The following is a 17,662-nucleotide window of genomic DNA, read 5'->3' on the forward strand; positions in this document are numbered from 1 at the left end:
TGCCGGTGGTTCCTAATCGGCTTGATGTTATATGTTTCACTGATTTACTGCGCTCATCTATTTATAGGCGATCCATTTTCACCTATGCCTCATCTGCTTGTGGAACTGTTCTTTCTGCGTCATTGGTTATTTTGTGTGCGATTCGTACATTATTCATGGGTACTTTCTTTTGGATCTATTCCCTTGACTCTTCCTATTGGGTTCGCCGGTACTTTCTTCACACGGGTCGAGCATGCCTTAAATCGCTTACAAATTAGGCGGCGACAAGGCGCGGCAGAGCGTGTCGGCCGTTCTAGTAGAAGTAAATTAGTGTCCCATTCTCACTTACGTGGTTCCATTAGTTGGTTGACCCACCGAAGTCTAGACCTCTTGATGAAATTTGCTCATTTGAGCCCCTCTTTCCTCGGGACCCATCGGTCTCTCTGGATTTGGATACCATTTCCGAATTTCGACCCTCTTCATCAATTGATGAAGTTATTTAGGGGTTCTTTGCATTTTTTAATTTGCAATTATCCATTGGTCTACTTGGTTTAGGATACTTTTACCAGTTCCGATCCTCTTCATTAGCTGACGAAGAATTTTTTATGGGTTCTTTGCATTGTTTAGTTTGCAATTATCCATTGTCTCCTTGATTTGGATACCTTTACCATTTCCGATTCTTTTCGTCAGTTGATGAAGTTTTCTAGGGTTTTTTTTTTGCATTGTTTAGTCTGGAGTTGCATCAGAAGGCCGCATAATTTTTTAAAACTTATTATTTTGAGAAAAGAAGGGAGTCAATTTTTTTTGAGACAAAGAAGGCCGTAGTTTGATCTCTGGCCCACCTGGCTGCCATAATTTGGTCTGGCCCAATTCGTGTCGCTGGTCAAATTCTAGGGGCATGTCAGCTTCAAGGCACGTCAATCCCGCTTCTCGCCTGCATCATCTCCGCTCGTCAAACTCAACGGGACGCACGCAACGCGAACGCGACGACCATGGCCGCGTCCTCCGCCGCAGCCTCCTCGAAGTCCGACCGCGCGGCCCTCCTCAAGGCCTTCGACGAGTCCCGCACCGGCGTCCGCGGCCTCGTCGAGTCCGGCGTCTCCACCGTCCCCGACCTCTTCGTCCACCCCGACCCCTACGCCTCCGTCCCGCTTGCTCCCCCGGGCATCTCCATCCCCGTCGTTGACCTTTCCCTCCCCGCGCACCTCGTAGCCGCCGCCACCGCGGCGGCCGCCCGCGACTGGGGCTTCTTCCACCTCGTCAACCACGAGGCCCTCGTCCCCTCCGGCCACCCCGCGAGGGCCCTCGCCGCGGTGTGCGCCTTCAACGAGCTCCCCGCCCTCGAGCGCGCCGCGCACTACGGCCGGGCCTTGTCCGGCGGGGTCAGCTACTCCTCGAACGTCGACCTGTTCCAGTCCCCCGCGGCGAGCTGGCGCGACACCGTCCAGGTGATGTTCGGGCCTACGCCGCCCAACACCGAACGCATACCGTCGGTGTGCCGCTCTGAAGTCATCGAGTGGGAAGTGCATGCCGCCGCGGTGGCCCGTGCCGTGATGGCGCTGCTCTCCGAGGGGCTTGGGCTCGGGGGTGCGGCGCTGGAGGAGACCTCGTGCCTGGAGGGGAAGCTCATGGTCTGCCATTACTACCCGGTGTGCCCCGAGCCTGAGCGCACCATGGGCTTAGTCCCGCACACCGACCCCGGCGTGCTCACCGTCCTTGCGCAGGACGGCGTTGGTGGTTTGCAGGTGAAGCACACCAATGGGGACGGGGAGAGCTTCTGGGTGGACGTGAAGCCTGCACCGGGCGCGCTTGTGATCAATGTCGGGGACCTCTTGCAGGTATAATGCACCCTGTCACTGTCCAAATGCTCGCAACTGGATTCAGTTCTAAATACAGTCGGTAGCAACTTTGTTCAAGTTACATCTGAATTATCTAAAGCACGCACGCTACCAATTCAGCTCAATCCAGATGATTTAAGAACAGGAGGACAAATACTTGGTAGTGCGCATCTCTCATGAAAACTGGAAAGGCAATGGTTTGATTTTCGAAAATGCTAAGAAATCTGACATTGGAATTTTAGGCATGGCAAATCGAACGTTTTTCATGCCAATTTATGTTGGCGCGAGGATGGTGATTTGCATCCATTGCTTGAATTTTGATACTTTTTTCGTCTCATATTAATTGACGCTCAAACGGATGTATCTAGACACGGTGGGAGCACTTTACAGCTCAACGCAGTTCAACTCAACATTACACTTGAGTTGGATATGATGTCGTGTTAGTGGTAGATAGTAAGCGGGAATAGTCAATGGATTATTGCTTTCAGGATCACATTAATAAAGGATTTGGACCAGTTTCATAATGTCATTTTTCGCGAATACGCTAGAGAGCGTATCATTTCATTGATAGGAAGGAGGGGAAGGTACAGGGGGGGGGGGGCTCGGTGTCCAGCACGCAGGCCAGACAGGGAGCGAGGAGCAGTGGTGACGGGCTGCTCAGCCCGGGTACAAGCTTAGTGACCTATGCCAGCAGCATGTTTAAACCATGAGCCCCAGCCCTAGCCCAAGAACGTGCCTCGTTCTGGATAATATCAAGGAGCCGGGAGGTGGAGGGGAGCTCGCCGTCGAAGACACAGCGGTTGCGTTGCTTCCAGATGGACCAGGCTGTCAGGGTTGCAAGCGTGGCAAGCCCCTTACGGTGTCCAGCGGGGGAGCTTATGATCATAGAAGAGCACCAGGGGAGGAACTCCTCGGGACCGGAAGGGGGGGGGGGAACGGTTGCGCGCACCCAAGACAGGACGTCATGCCAAACTTGCCTGGAGAAAGGGCAGGCGATGATGATGTGTTGCATGGTCTCGACGTGCTGGTCGCAGAGAGCACATCTGTCATTGTGAGGGAGACCGTGGCGCTCCAGTCTGTCGGCAGTCCAACAGCGGTCAAGGTCGGCCAACCAGGTGAACATCTTGACGCGCAGAGGGGCCCAACACTTCCAGGTGAGGCGCCAGAATGGGGCGGCTATGGAGCCGGCAAAGAGGGCTCGGTAGCAGGATCTGGCAGAGTAGTTTCCATCCGCAGTCCAGCGCCAGACAAGACGGTCAGGGGAGGTAGATAGGTGGAGGTGACACAACCTAGTCCAAAGCTGGACGTATTCCACCAGGGCAGTGGGAGTGAGCGCGCCACGCAAGTCTGCAATCCAGCAGCGGTCCTGGAGCCCCTCCGCCACGGTGCGTTTGCGACGCCTTCGGGGGACAAGGGGAAGCAGGTTAGGGGCGATGTCCGCGATGGCCATGCCGTCGATCCAAGCATCAGTCCAGAATCGGCAAGACCTACCGTCGCCGATGATCCAGGACGTGGACCCGTGAAAGATGGCGGAGGAGTCAGCATCGGAGGGCAGGTGCAGGTGAGCCCACGGCCTGGGCGGGTCGGTGCGCTGCAGCCACAACCAGCGCACACGGAGAGAGATCCCTTGTCGATGGAGGTCCGGGATGCCGAGCCCGCCAAGATGGAGGGGCCGGCAGACGCGCTGCCAGTTGACTGGCCCGTGGCCGGCGCGGGTCTCCTTATTACCATGCCAGAGGAATTCGCGGATGATGCGGTTCACTTGCTTGAGGATCGTCGGGCAAAGAGCGATGACGACCATGATGTGGGAGGGGATCGCGCACAGCACGTCGCGGACGAGGGCGAGAGCTCACCGCGGGACAGGAGCATCGCCCGCCAGGAGGAAAGCTTCTTGGCCAGCTTCTCCACGATCGGCCGGAGTGACGAGGTGGACGGCTTCCGGAGCGAGAGAGGGATGCCCAAGTAGGTGATAGGGAAGTCCATGACGGTGCAGGCCAGCTCGCACGCAATGGAGGCGCGCGTGGGGTCGTCGCAGCGGATCGGGGTTGCCGAGCACTTGGCAAAGTCCGTGCATAGCCCGGACGCCTCGCCAAAGACACGGAGCAGCTCCCAAATGACCCGGAGATCGCGGGTTGACGGGTGGCAGAAGATGATCACATCGTCGGCATAAAGGGAAATGCTCGAAGAGGCGTGCCGAGTGGTGAGCCGCTGAAGAAGGCCGCTGCGGTGGGCATGGAGGAGGAGGGAGTTGAGAGCATCAATGGCAATCGTAAACAGCATTGGGGACACAGGATCGCCTTGTCGCAGTCCGCAAGCGTGGGCGATGGGGGGGCCGGGGGATCCATTGATGAGGACGCGCGTGCTGGATGTGGAGAGTAAGATGGTAATCCACTCGATCCATCGACGACCAAAGCCCAGGTGGCGTAGCACGTCGAGGAGGAAAGCCCAAGAGACCGTGTCAAACGCGCGTGCAATGTCGAGCTTGAGGAGGACGCGGGGCACACGGAGGTTGTGGAGTTGGCGGGCGGTCTGTTGGACGAGCATAAAGTTGTCGTGCACACACCGCCCGGCGATGAATGCACTTTGGTTGGTGGAGACGAGCTGGCCCAGGCGAGGAGCGAGGCGTAGGGAGAGGACTTTCGCGATGAGCTTCGCGATCAGGTGGATTAGGCTGATGGGGCGGTAATCCGAGAGAGAGGCGGCGTCCGGCTTCTTAGGGATCAATGTGATAAGGGCTTCGTTGAGGCGCTGGAGGCTGCGCCCTTTCATGGAGTAGAACTTGTTGAACACCTCGCAAATATCGACTTTGATCGTATCCCAGCATGCCACAAGGAACTCAACCGTGAATCCATCGGGGCCCGGGGCTTTTCCACGGGGGAGCGCCTTGACCGCGGTCCAGATTTCCTCCTCGGAAAAAGGAAGCTCGAGCTCCTCTAGGTTGAAGGAGCGGTCGTCAATTTGTCGCAAGTCGAGGGAGAAATCACGGAGCCTTGGAGTGCCGAGGAGCGAGGAGAAGTGGTGGTAGGCCGCCTTGGCCATGTCCTGCTCATCGGTGATCAAAGAGCCCTCGTGCTGAAGGGAGAGGATGCGGTTCTTCTGGCGCCTGTGAGCCGCGTGGATTTTGAAGAAGGTGGTGTTAGTCTCGCCCTCCTTCAGCCATCCAAACCGCGCCCGCTCGCGGGCGATGGATCTGTCGAGCGAGACTAAACCAAGGTAGGCGCGCTTCAGATTGCGTCGAAGCCAGATCTCAGAGGGGGAGAGAGCCCGAGTGTCCTAGGCCGCATCGAGGCGGGCGGTGAGCTCCCGCGCAATCATAAGTTGCAGGGAGACGTGGCCATGAGTGCGTGCACCCCAGCTCTGGAGGCGGCGAGCCGTGGTCTTGAGGCGGAGGTAAACGCGCCGGAAGGGGTCTGGGTTGTGGACAGAGCTCCAAGCAGCCGCCACCGTGTCCTGAAAGCCTTCAAGCCTAATCCAAAACCGCTCGAAGTGGAAGCGCCTCGGGCCAGCCGAGCTCGGAGTACAGTCAAGAAAAAGCGGGCAGTGGTCAGACACCGTCGAGGCAAGGCAGCGGAGGATGGCATGCGGCTGCGCGAGATCCCACTCCGAGGTGCAAAGAAAGCGGTCGTTGCGCACAAGCGTGGGCGAGTCTCGCTCGTTGGACCAAGTGTAGCGGCGGCCATGCATGTAGACGTCGCGCAACTCCATATCGGCAATGAAGCGACGGAATCTGTTGGAGGTGCGTCTATTGATCCGGCCGTTGCTTTTGTCACTGGAGGAGGAGACGAGGTTGAAGTCACCGCCTAGGAGCCAGGGGCCAGCGCAAGAGTCGCGGGTATCTTGCAAGTCTTCGACGAACATGATCTTATCATCATCGTCCTGCGGGCCATAGACCTCGGTGATCCACCAAGGATGCGCACCCGAGGTGGTAGAAACGAGGGCCGTGATGTGGTGCTGACCAATGTATGGGCTGGAGATAGCGATCTCGTTACAGTTCCAAGCAAGGAGGATGCCGCCACGGGTGCCGGAGGCCGGGAGGAAGAAGAAATCCAGGAAGCAAGAGCCTAGCGTCTCCACCACAAGGGGCAACGTGAACGAATCGAGCTTCGTTTCTTGAAGGCATACAATGTTCGGTGAAACCGAGGAAATTACAGATCGGACCGCGGTGCGCTTAGCCTTGGAATGAAGGCCACGGACGTTCCAGAACACAGTCTTAAGGGTGCACTCCATAAGGGAAGGATGGAGGCCGAGGGGAAGGGGCACGGCAGAACTAGTTGGCGGCAATGTCGCACTGGACAGGGAGAGAGCCGGTGGGAAGGTGCCATCCGTAGTAGTCCGCAAAGGCTTGCACGACGTCCTCGGCCAGCGGCTGCTCGAAAAGCTTGCTGTAGCGCTCGATGGCCGAGGAGGAGAGTGGCTCGTTCTCGCGGATGATGCCGAGCCGCAGCAGAAGCACCCGCTTAGCCTTAGCCTCCGAGTCGAGACCCCGGTCGGCCTTGGCGATGCGGTGGCTGCGTCTGGGAGTGAAGTTTGGGGGCAATTCCTTCCTTCTTCGCTTGGGGCCTGGAGTAGGTAGCACGGGCGCCGATCGCAGCAGGATTCCTGCCACAAAGTTTTGGACTTCACGGGCCTGGGCAACCAAAGCGTTATCCGCATGGCCAGGAGACGCCAGGGCGCTAGGGGACTGGACACGTGGAGAGAAAGGTGTGGCGGAGGCCGAAAGCTAGCTGGGGGATCGTGGTGGGGTCGCCAGGGGTGGTGGAGCCGATGCTGTGGCTCGGGGGGTAGGGGACCGCGGGCCAGAGGCAGGGGATGCCTCGGGATCAGGTCCATCTTGTCGCCGTCTCAGAGGGGATTGGGCAGCGTCCACGAGAGGAACGGACGGGGCACCGGCCGGTTCCACCAGAGTGTATCCACCAATACGGGGCGAGCGCGGGGACCCGGGAGCCTCGGCGGTGGGGTCTGAGGGTGTCCCACTCAGCATCTGCGCCTGGTGGGGCCGCCATGTCAGCAGCAGAGGCGCGGGGGCCAGGCGTAGAGGCGCGGTCGTGGTTGGCGGACTTGTCTCCATGCGCGGACCGCAGTCAAGGCGGCTTTGCCGAAAGGTGGGGCGGCTTTTTCCTTGGGCCCGGGCAGGAGCGTCAGCGGGCAACGAGTGGGATCCAAGGATCCCATGCCAGTCGCGGGTGGCGGAGGAGGGCGCCGGTGGCGATGGTGCACGCCGGTGCCGGAGGTGCCGCCGTCGCGGCCGGGCGGCGGCCACGCGTCACCGCAGTTCCCGGAGCGACACGGGAAATCGTAGTAACGTGGCCATGGCCCGGGACACGGCGGCGCCGGAGGGGCGTCGAAGGGGGTGGAGTCATCCGCAGGAGGTGGGGGCGGCGGGGCCGGGGCCGGCAGGCGGAAATCGGTGGAGCGGGCGACGTGGATCGTTACTGGGTAGCGCAGAACCTCCAAAGCGAACCTCTCCTCGACGTCCGGGTTGGCGCCGGCGATCACAGCGTCGTTCTCCGGGAGGTAGAGGTCGGAGGAGCGCGGGATCCCGTCCGGGTTGGGAGTCCAGGCCGAAACTCTGAAGACGGACATATCAGAGCCATCGCGAGTCTCCGGAGCGAGCTCGTCGACTTTGCAGAACGGAGCCAGCAGAGTCACGGCGAAGGAGAGGTGCCAGCCGTGGTCGGGGATGCCGGAGATTTCGAGATCCACCTTAAAACGCAGGGAGACGGCCTGGGCGCCATCGGAGCGACTCCAGGGGCGCAAGAGGAGGCGGAAACGCGGGCCGCGGGCCACGCCCGCCGACGCTCGCGAACGGTCCTCCATCCTCTGGAACCGGAGCAAGAACTGCGCCGGCCCATGGCGATGCACCGAGAACATGTCCGCGGGGATGTCGAACCGCCCGCTGATGAGTCCCGTGACGTCGGCGCAGGAGACGCCAGTCCAGCGACCAGCTACGGTGGCGAGCAGGGCGCGCTGGAGACTGGCCTCCGCGGCCTCAACCTCGGCAGAACGGGGGAGGAAGCAGTTGGCACCGACCGGCCGGAGTGCAGGGTGCCCAGACATGACAGTGGGCGTGCCCAACGAGGAGGAGGGGGCCGGGCTCGAGGAGGGTGGCGGGGACGGCCGCGGGGAGTGCGCCGGAGACGGCAAGGGGGAAGCCCGTCCGGAGGACGCGGTGGGGCTTGACCCGCCCGAAACCGTCGACGGAGGGGAGGTGCGAGGTCGCTTCGCAAGGATCTGGGCGGGGAGGCGCTTGTGGGGCGCGGTGCAGTCGCGTGCCATATGACCGTAGAAACGGCATCTCCGGCACCGGATGTCGCGGCGGCACTCCTCAAGCAGGTGGCTTCGGGACCTTGAGAGGCAGCGGGGGCACTCGCGCTTGCCGAGGACGTAGAGCGGGGGCGCGCAGGCCCGGTAGGACGGCGCGCGCGAGGGCGGCGTGGGCGCTTCCGGCGCTGGCGCCCGGCAACGCTCCAGGGGGCCTCCGGCGTGGGGTCGCCGCGGTGGACCTTCGACCGAAGCCCGGAAAGACGCGGGGCGGTGGAGTCAAGCGGCGTACCACCACCGGAGGGGGGAGCAGATGGGGAGGCGAGCAAGGCGTCCCGGTACGACGCGGCGGTCGAACCAGATCCAGCCGAGGAGGGGCTGGACTCCAGCCAGCGTGGCGTGGGGTGCAGGCCCCCCGGAGGAGGGGGGGAGGCGTCCATGGGACGGGGAGTGGGCCGCCGGGGCCGGAGTGGCAGCCGGCGGTGGAGGCAAGGCGTGGCCGCCGGGGCCGGAGTGGCCTCCGGTGCAGCAAGGAGCGGGGGAGCGGGGGAGCGGCGAGCGGCCGTTTCATAATGTCATCACTGCATCTAATCTGTTTATTAATTATTACCCCATTTTTTTCATCAGATAATGTCAAATGATAAGTACAAGAGCGTCGAACACAGGGTGGTGATGAATTCACGTGAGGAAGCTAGAGTTTCAATTGCTGTCTTCTTCAATCCTGGAAAGCGAGGGGAATCAGTTTTGTATGGGCCGTTGCCAGGGCTGGTTTCTACAGAAAACCCACCAAAGTACAGGCGTTTCACGATGTTTGAGTTTTTGGGGGCCTTCTTCAAACGTGACCTTGCCAGCAAAGCTCTACTTGAGCACTTCAAACTGTAAGATGAATCAAACGTCCCCCCCGCAAAAAAAAAAAAAGAGAATCAAACGTCACCAAACAATGTTTAAGCTTGTGTACGTGTAAGTATGACAGTATGTAGCCATCTCAGGGCCAGTGTTGTTCTGTGAGAATGCGCTACAGTTATTCTACCTTTACACAGTGCACGCTTCTGTCTGTTTCATTGTTTCTCCATAGCCCATCCCAAATTAAATGCTAGTTTTATGTTTCATTGTGTAACCATCACATGTTTCAGGCATGTAACTATCAAGTGGACCAAAAATGTACACTGTATGTTGTACTCCCTCCATTTCTAAATATTTGTATTTCTATAGATTTCAATAAATGACTACATACGGAGCAAAATGAGTGAATCCACACTCTAAAATATGTCTATATACATCTGTATGTGGTAATCCATTTGAAGTCTCTAGAAAGACATATATTTAGGAACGGAGGGAGTATATTTTTTCTGCAACTACCATCACTTGACCAACTGGCCTGAGAAAGTACTCCTTCCATCCGAAAATACTTGTCATTGAAATGAATGTATCTAGATGTATTTTAGTTTTAGATACATCCATTTTCAACCATTTTGATGACAAGTAATTCCGGACGGAGGGAGTATGCTGTACATATTTTTGTATCTGCCATCCCCTAAAAGAGCAAAAGGATAACTCGGCATCTTGACGCACATGTTAATTTCTACTCACTATACTAGTTGCTGGATTAGTAAAACCGTCATGGACCACTTACGGAACTAACAAGAAAAAACAACCTCGGTGCTGCGGAATGGTCTCGGCATTTGAGTGTTTTGTTTCAGAACAATGGAGCGATGATGCCATCCAAGTTTAAAAGAAACGGCCTGGCAATATAATGCATGTTTTACATTTACAGGACAATTAACTTGTTCGGAAGGTCAGAAAGATTCCTAATACATTACTCCCTCTGTTTTTATTTAGTCTGTATATTAGATTTAACTGAAATCAAACTTTGCAAAGTTTGACTGAGCTTATAGAAAATAATATAAACATTTACCATAACAAATCTATAAGATGTGAAAGTACATTCAATATGAATCTAATGAAATTGATTAGTTATTGTAGATGTTAATATTTTTGGCTCTAAACTTTGTCAAAGTTTACAAAGTCTGACTTTGACCAAAACTAATACGCGGAGTAAATAAAAACCGAGGGGTACATAGATCAGTAAACAATGCCCAAATAACAGCGCATGCCACATGTCTCGAGGTGATATCTGACGAAAAATAGGAGTATATTCACGGTTCCATGGTTCTCCTAAACATTATTCATCAGTGTTTATATGTATCTTAGCTGTTTTCCATTATCCCAGCAAGTACCGTTTGATCCACGGGTGATGCCTTGATGATGGTCTTTCCCTTGTCCACGATCAGAGGGTGTAGCATGTCAAGCCACAGCCCTATGCATTAATTTGAGTGTTTTTTTTTGCGAGGAATTTGAGGGTTAATTGTATCATTTTTAATCGCTGCTTACCTTATTTTCAGTCCTCACCTTATGATCGTACATCGCGTCCAGCATGTGAGGAAGGACGGCATTTTGGTTCACTGTATCCCGTGTGTTACTTGTGCAGGATTAGTGCTCCGTGGAGCTTTACTGTGGGTTCACTTTAGTTACACTTCGTACTACGACAATCTCTTCAGCCATTCTCTGTTCTCAACACTAATCTTGCGTACTGGTTGCTTAGCATGCACCCGGATTATGGATTGATCAACCTATAATTAATCTTCTGAAACCTCTACACTCCATATGAACATTGTACCTAAAACCTCTTGTTTATTTTCAATCATTTTTAGTTCCGGGTAAAAAATGGCTTCTTGGCGTCATCTTGAAGTCAAATTTTGCATCAGAAAGTCAACCTCAAGAGAGCATAGCTACCCCGCTGACTTCCTGCCCATGACCTCTTCTATATAAAGCGTGACCCTTGAGAGACATTCCCTCCACACAACAACCACATCCTTCAGCTCCCTGCTAATCAAGAGCAACGAGCCAATAAGCCAACCACCTGCATCTGCATTACTTCTCGTCTCCACAATGGCGAACGCCACCCTGCTTCTCCTCATCACGGTGCTGGCCACGACCAGCGGCATTGCCTCAGCCACGGCAGGCGCCAGCGAGAGCACCGGGCCGCCGGCAAGGAGGAGCCGTTTCCTGCTTGTTGGCGGCGCTGCCCACCTGCCTCTGTCGGCGTACGAGTGCTCGAAGAAGTCGGCCGAAGCATGCCTCGCGACGGGGACGACGTGCTGCAGCGGCCAGTGCGTGGACACCGTCGCCAGCGCCCAGCACTGCGGCGGCTGCAACAAGGCGTGCAAGCATGGCCGGACGTGTTGTGGCGGGCACTGTGTGGATCTGCTCTCTGACAAGAAGAACTGCGGCACCTGCTCTAACCGATGCAACGACAAGTGCAGCTACGGCTTCTGTGACTACGCGCAGTAATCTGAGTTCCAACACTATTGTCTGCCGTCAAAAGTCTTTGCTGAAGATCGGCGCTACATAATACATATAGCTAATATGTGCATGCGCATGCAGAGGCAAAGGGAGGCATTGAGCTACAGTTTACCAACCTATTGATTTACTATAATTATTATTGACAGCCCTTCTAGTACTGCATGAAATTGTGATAATTGGTATTGCCGCCGTGTAGCAGTGGTGTCTGCAAGTAATGTTACTGATTAACTGAAAAAATAGTCATATCAGTTTATCTACCTGTGAATCAGAACGAAACCGGTGAAATCAGAACTTCCCAACATGTTGAGATTGTGATTAACTAGTGCTTTGTTAGCCAACCCTGCAAGTTCATGAGTGCGGAACCCATACTTTAATCGACATCCTTGCAATGCAATCACAGTTACTTCAAAAAGAGGATGTTCATGCATAAATGATTGAAAAAATGGTGGGAAGACCAAAACCATATACTCCATCCATTCCCTTATACAAGGCCACAAACTCACATTACATGTATCAAGGTAAAATTTAATGGCTACTTTAAAAGCCAACTTTTTTTTCGTTAACCGGAATTATTAATACGCCCACATGTGTGCAAGGAAGGAATGGGAAGAAAATACTCTCTTCATTCCTAAATATAAGTCTTTCTAGAGATTTCAATATGGACTACATACGGAGCAAAGTGAGTGAATCTACACTCTAAACTACGTCCATATGTAGTCCATAGTGAAATCAATACAAAGACTTATATTTAGGAACGGAGGGAATAACACGGTGTCATTATGACCACATGCATGCAAGTACTACCTCCGTTTCAGTTTACAAGTCATATGCGTATACCTAGGTTGCCTATTTGATCACCTTAATATAAACTATATAACACAAAAATTATATCTTTTGAAAATAGAACATCTAAAGTTTATATTGGTATACTTTTTGTAATATATGACTTGTATTAGGTTGGTCAAATTGACGACCTAGGGGTACGCGCACGCCCTGTAAACCGATATATATATATATAATTGTATAAGATGTATATGAAATATATAAGAAGCAACATAATTGTATAAGATGTATTAAACAAGTTGCTAGTACGAAGAAACATTATTAATTTTTGTCTCGATTACCGTTACTGGCCTTATATAGACGCAAAATATATTTTCCATAGTGACTTTGTACAAGGGAATGGATGGAGTATATTGAAATTCTCTAGCTTTACAAAACCATCTTTCAAAGTAGAAAGTAAAACACATGGGTCCTGGGTATATCAATATTGTCCTCCTCCTGCCCTCGCCGCCGGCGCCTAGGCATTGTTCGACGATGTCTCTCAATCTCTGGAACACCCTCGGATAACCGTTGCCCTGGCTTCGAGGGTGTTCCTAAGATCCACAAATGTTATCACTTGCAAATTCCATATACATATATATAGTTGAACTGAAAATCCTCAGCAGCCAGTGACAGGAGGGGTTTTCTCCTTTTTACGGCAGATCACATGATGCAGGCTGCTGGATACAACTTGTACCATATTCTTGCTACCTTGTAAGACAGGCAGTTAAGTCGCGACAGGAACCCGTAGCCCAAGTACTTTTGAAACAATCGATGGTGGTGCTTCCTCTAGATTGTACTCCCTCCGTTCCAAAATAGATGGCCCAACTTTATACTAACTTTAGTACAAAATTGGGTCATCTATTTTGGAACGGAGGGAGTATTAGAGAACTTACTGATCGAGAGTGAAATAAAAACTAATTCTAGAGAATAATTGTTCTGCATTTGTTGGAACACAATGTTTTAAGACTTTTACTGCATACACTAGGAAACAAGTAGCATTCTAAAATGTGTGCAATCAAACTTTTTATATTTATGTCTGACCATCAATATATGAAATATATATAACTTAGTTGACTTGATCAAGTGAACTAATAAGATTTGTCATGGTGGAACCATGAAACACGTCTTATACAATTATGTTGCTTCTCCCACTCTTTTCCGTCTAAAATAAGTAAATAAGGCAAGTGTATAAGTTGCCATGATAAAGCGAGACCTAGACTTTGGTTACCAAATAGCACGAGGTTGGGGTTTGTAGCCAACATGGATATTGGAATACTATTATTCTAGAGGTTTCTGATCACAATTGGAATTTACTCCATATTTCAAATAATTTGAAATTCTGGTAACTGGTCGGCAGTCATAAGGCAGCCACAGTTACCAACAAACTAGTAAGATGCCCGTGCTATGCCACAGAACTAAATCAAAGTAGATCCAAAAATAGTTTATCCTCGTATGGTTATTGAATAAATGCAATCAAATATTCTAAAGTTTCACCCGAAAAATATATATTCTAAAGTTACACAAGAAGCAAGTGGTTATTTATTTTCTTATCATATGTATTAATGCTACTATACATAGCATTGTTCTGCTTTGCAAGGTCATCCAAGGAAACAAACTATATATTTGCTTGTTGCAGATCACATTATCATTTTATCTTGGCATATGTTTCTAATGTCAAAGTCTAGAATTGTAGTACATTCAATAGGTTAGGGGAATCAACATTTGAGTCTCTCCACATTTAACCATCCCATTTAAAATGGTATGCCCCGTTAACAATATTCTTAAAGAAGCCACGCTTATAGATTTGAGCGGATTTGAAATCAACATAGTCCAAACCGAGACCTACCAAAATGATGTCTAAATGTAGTCAATAGAACATGAGTATGGGTAGCATGGATAACAAGTGGAATTTTGTAAACATATCAAAGATTCAACGTCCAACGTAATATTTCACACCATTTGTCGCCCTAAGCTACACAAAAGATTGATAAAATATGTAACATGAAAAAAGAGACATGGAGCACATTAATGCTAGACATCGGATCATAAGAAAAGATTATTAGTGCACACAAGAATGACGAGCCAAAGAATCAAAATTCGATGATTGGAAATGTTATTTATTTTCGAGGAAGGGGGTATTTAGATCTATCTAACATTTGATGCCGAGTGAGGTCATTCTCAAGGCCTCTGTGGTCCCCATGGCCTCTATCATCATGGCTATGATCATCGTGAATAAGATATAATAATTGCAGCTTTCGAGGAGTAGCGGAAGGACACGAGGCTTTGGAGGGATCTCGAGTGTGACCTCTGTGCATCGTTTGCGTCGACGATAATGGCCAAGGCTAATGTGCAAGAAGTTGTGGACCAGTGCTCATGCCCGCCGCCCCCTACCCATTGCCTCTACTCCCCAATGTCGTCGAGCATGTGCACTGGTGGCCTTCTCGCTAAGGTCACCGATCCCACATCCAAACGGTACTACTTCGCGAAGCACTCCTCCCCTGGGCCACGTAGGTCTTTGTCGGACAGGATGGCAGCGCTCCTGCTAAGCTTCATATTGATTTCTTTTGGAGCAACACTTCATATTGACATGGGCCCATCTATATAGTGCTTAATGCGAGTGTTAACTCTAGCTCGCCTACATGGGCCCATCTATATAATGCATGTGTGAGTGAACTCACCACCAACTCAAATCTTTCTAAGTAGGAATAATCTTTCTAAGTAGGAAAGATATATGGAAAATTTGGCCAACTAGAAATTAAAGTCCCAAATAAATATTGGTACGCAAGCTCAGGTAGCAAACGGTTGCTGACATGGCTCACCTGTTAGACTTGCAACAAGGATCTTGTGTTGTTTCTCTAGGGTGAGTGTCGATGTCAAAACCGGTGGATCTCGGATAAGGGGTCCCAAACTATGCGTCTAAGGCTAATGGTAACAAGAGGCGGGGGACACAATGTTTACCCAGGTTCGGGCCCTCTCTATGGAGGTAATACCCTACTTCCTGCTTGATTGATCTTGATGAATATGACTATTACAAGAGTTGATCTACCACGAGATCGTAATGGCTAAACCCTAGAAGTCTAGCCTATGATTATGATTGTTGTTGTCTCTACGGACTAAACCCTCCGGTATATATAGACACCTGAGAGGGCTAGGGTTACACAAAGTCGGTTACAGAGAAAAGGAATCTACATATCCGAATCACCAAGCTTGCCATCCACGCAAAGGAGAGTCCCATCCGGAAGCGGGAAGAAGTCTTCTATCTTGTATCTTCATAGCCCAACAGTCCGGCCCACGTATATAGTCCGGCTGTCCGAGGACCCCTTAATCCAGGACTCCCTCAGTAGCCCCCGAACCAGTCTTCAATGACAATGAGTCCGGCATGCAGATTGTCTTCGGCATTGCAAGGCGGGTTCCTTCTCCGAATACTTCAAAGTACCTGACTTAAAGAGCAGTATCCGGCTCTCCATTTAATGTCGCGCTCATCGGCTTTTGCACCTTCATGATTTCAGCTTCCACGTGTCGAGGGAATGCGAGAGGTCGGGGCATTTTTGCACTTACCACCCTGACCATGTGAGAAAATTGTATATCTAAAGAGACGGGGATCTTCAGATCTAATCCACACCATCTCCCCCAAACGAGGAATCCTCGGAGCTTGCCCGTATAAACCACCCCAACATGGCTAGCGCTCCCAGCTCTTCCTCCCACCCTCATGGCCCCAAACAGGGTGATTGGGAAAAGTGTTCCGTATGCCACGGCCAACTGGTGAAGCTGCAGACCCAGGGATTTCTTCCCCCCGCGGATCTAGTCCCCGTTCGAGCCAGATTGGCTTCCTTCGATGGTGGGGAGCAGGCGGAGCAGTTCCCCAACCCATCCAGGGGGAACGAGTATACTTTGTTCCCTACTTGTTGAGAGGCATCGGATTTCCAATCCATCTGTTCCTCTGAGGGCTTCTGGAGTACAATGGCCTCCAACTGCACAATTTTACTCATGCCTCTATCCTGCACATCGCGGGTTACGTTGCTCTTTGCGAGCTATTTCTGGGTTGTGAGGCCCATTTTGAGTTATGGAAGAAGTTGTTTTGCCTCGTCCCCCGTAATCAAGAGGGATCAATATTCCAAGTGGGTGGAGCCGAGATATGGCGCATCGCCGGGACCGGATACCTGTCCGGCACGCCAAAAAAGGCATCCGAAGAGCGGCCTTCTGAATGGTTCTATGTTGAGGACGTCTCCCTTCCTGATCCAGTCTGAATGGGTCTTCCTGAATTTTCAAATGCTCCATTGAAGAAACACCTCAGCTGGCGTCCCTGGAGCCTCAGGGAGGAAGATAGCGCGGAAGTCCACCAATTGATGAGCAAGATAAAGATGCTCGCTCAGTCTGGATTGTCAATAGTCAAAGTTATGGTGATATCCATAATGCGAGGGGTTCAGCCACTTCAATACCGAGGGTGCCCCATGTGGCACTTAAATGGAGAAGATGATGCCACCCGCTACGGTCGAAAGGGTCCGGACACTCCCGCTGCTTTGGCGAAAATACTGTCCGGATTGTACAAAGGGGAGAAAGAGGAGTTCATCCGCATTAAGCCTAGAGATGGATTTTCCATGTACAACCCTCCCAGCTGGGTGAGTCTCCATCCCACTACTCTACTCCATTTACTCCCTGAGTCCCTTTCCATAAATATTAACCCGTCCATCCATAATAGGAATGGCGAAAAATCACCAAGGAGATCCACAGCCCCGCACCACACCCAGAGGACCACAACCGGACCCTTGACCCCGGATTCGAAGAGGATCCGGATATATTCGTGGAGCTCGGGGAAGGAGTGTTTTACCAGGCGAGCCATGACGGCACAAAAGTGGCCATCATTGCTGACTATCCCGGCCTTCTCCCTGCGTCGCATGTAAGTAATCATGAGACTTATCCTTCGAAAGAATTTCCTCCTTCCGCCTTACCCACCGCACTATCTTATGCTCTAAAGGGAAGGGAAGGCGATCGGTGCGCCACGCTGCACCTGAAGCGACTCGCAAGAAAGCGGCGCCTACGATGGGCAGGCCTTCGAAGAGGAAGGCAAATAGAAATATGGCCGAGCCTTCATCGAAGAGGTATGGTTTTAAATATACTTCATGGTTGACATCTTAAAGTATGACACTACCCGTTGTGTCTTATCAGGAAAAACATTCACCGGACTCTGTCCGGGGATCCTGCCGGTCATGACTCTACTAGCCAGATTTCGGACCCTGTCTCGAGGACTGAGGCTAATGCGGAAGTGACACCGGATTGTCCTTCTGCGGAGGATTCAGATAAAGTATCTGCCACAAATTCCTAAGTGGAAAGCGCCACGAATCATCGCCGCCGGCGGGCCGCTCTTCGCGACCCTGGTTTTTCAGAAGAGGCTTTCA

The 17,662-nt window shown here is 52.0% G+C and overlaps 1 protein-coding gene across 1 annotated transcript; it reads left to right on the top strand.

Annotated features, from left to right (window-relative positions):
- The first annotated feature begins 971 nt into the window (after positions 1–971).
- On the top strand, positions 972–9,001 carry LOC123134414 (1-aminocyclopropane-1-carboxylate oxidase homolog 4). Its single transcript, XM_044553673.1, has 2 exons — positions 972–1,817; positions 8,706–9,001. The coding sequence occupies exons 1-2, from the start codon at positions 972–974 to the stop codon at positions 8,958–8,960; spliced, it is 1,101 nt and encodes a 366-aa protein (XP_044409608.1). The 3' UTR covers positions 8,961–9,001.
- Positions 9,002–17,662: the final 8,661 nt, after the last annotated feature.

Source organism: Triticum aestivum, chromosome 6B (genome assembly GCF_018294505.1).
Source record: "Triticum aestivum cultivar Chinese Spring chromosome 6B, IWGSC CS RefSeq v2.1, whole genome shotgun sequence".
NCBI lineage: Eukaryota > Viridiplantae > Streptophyta > Magnoliopsida > Poales > Poaceae > Triticum > Triticum aestivum.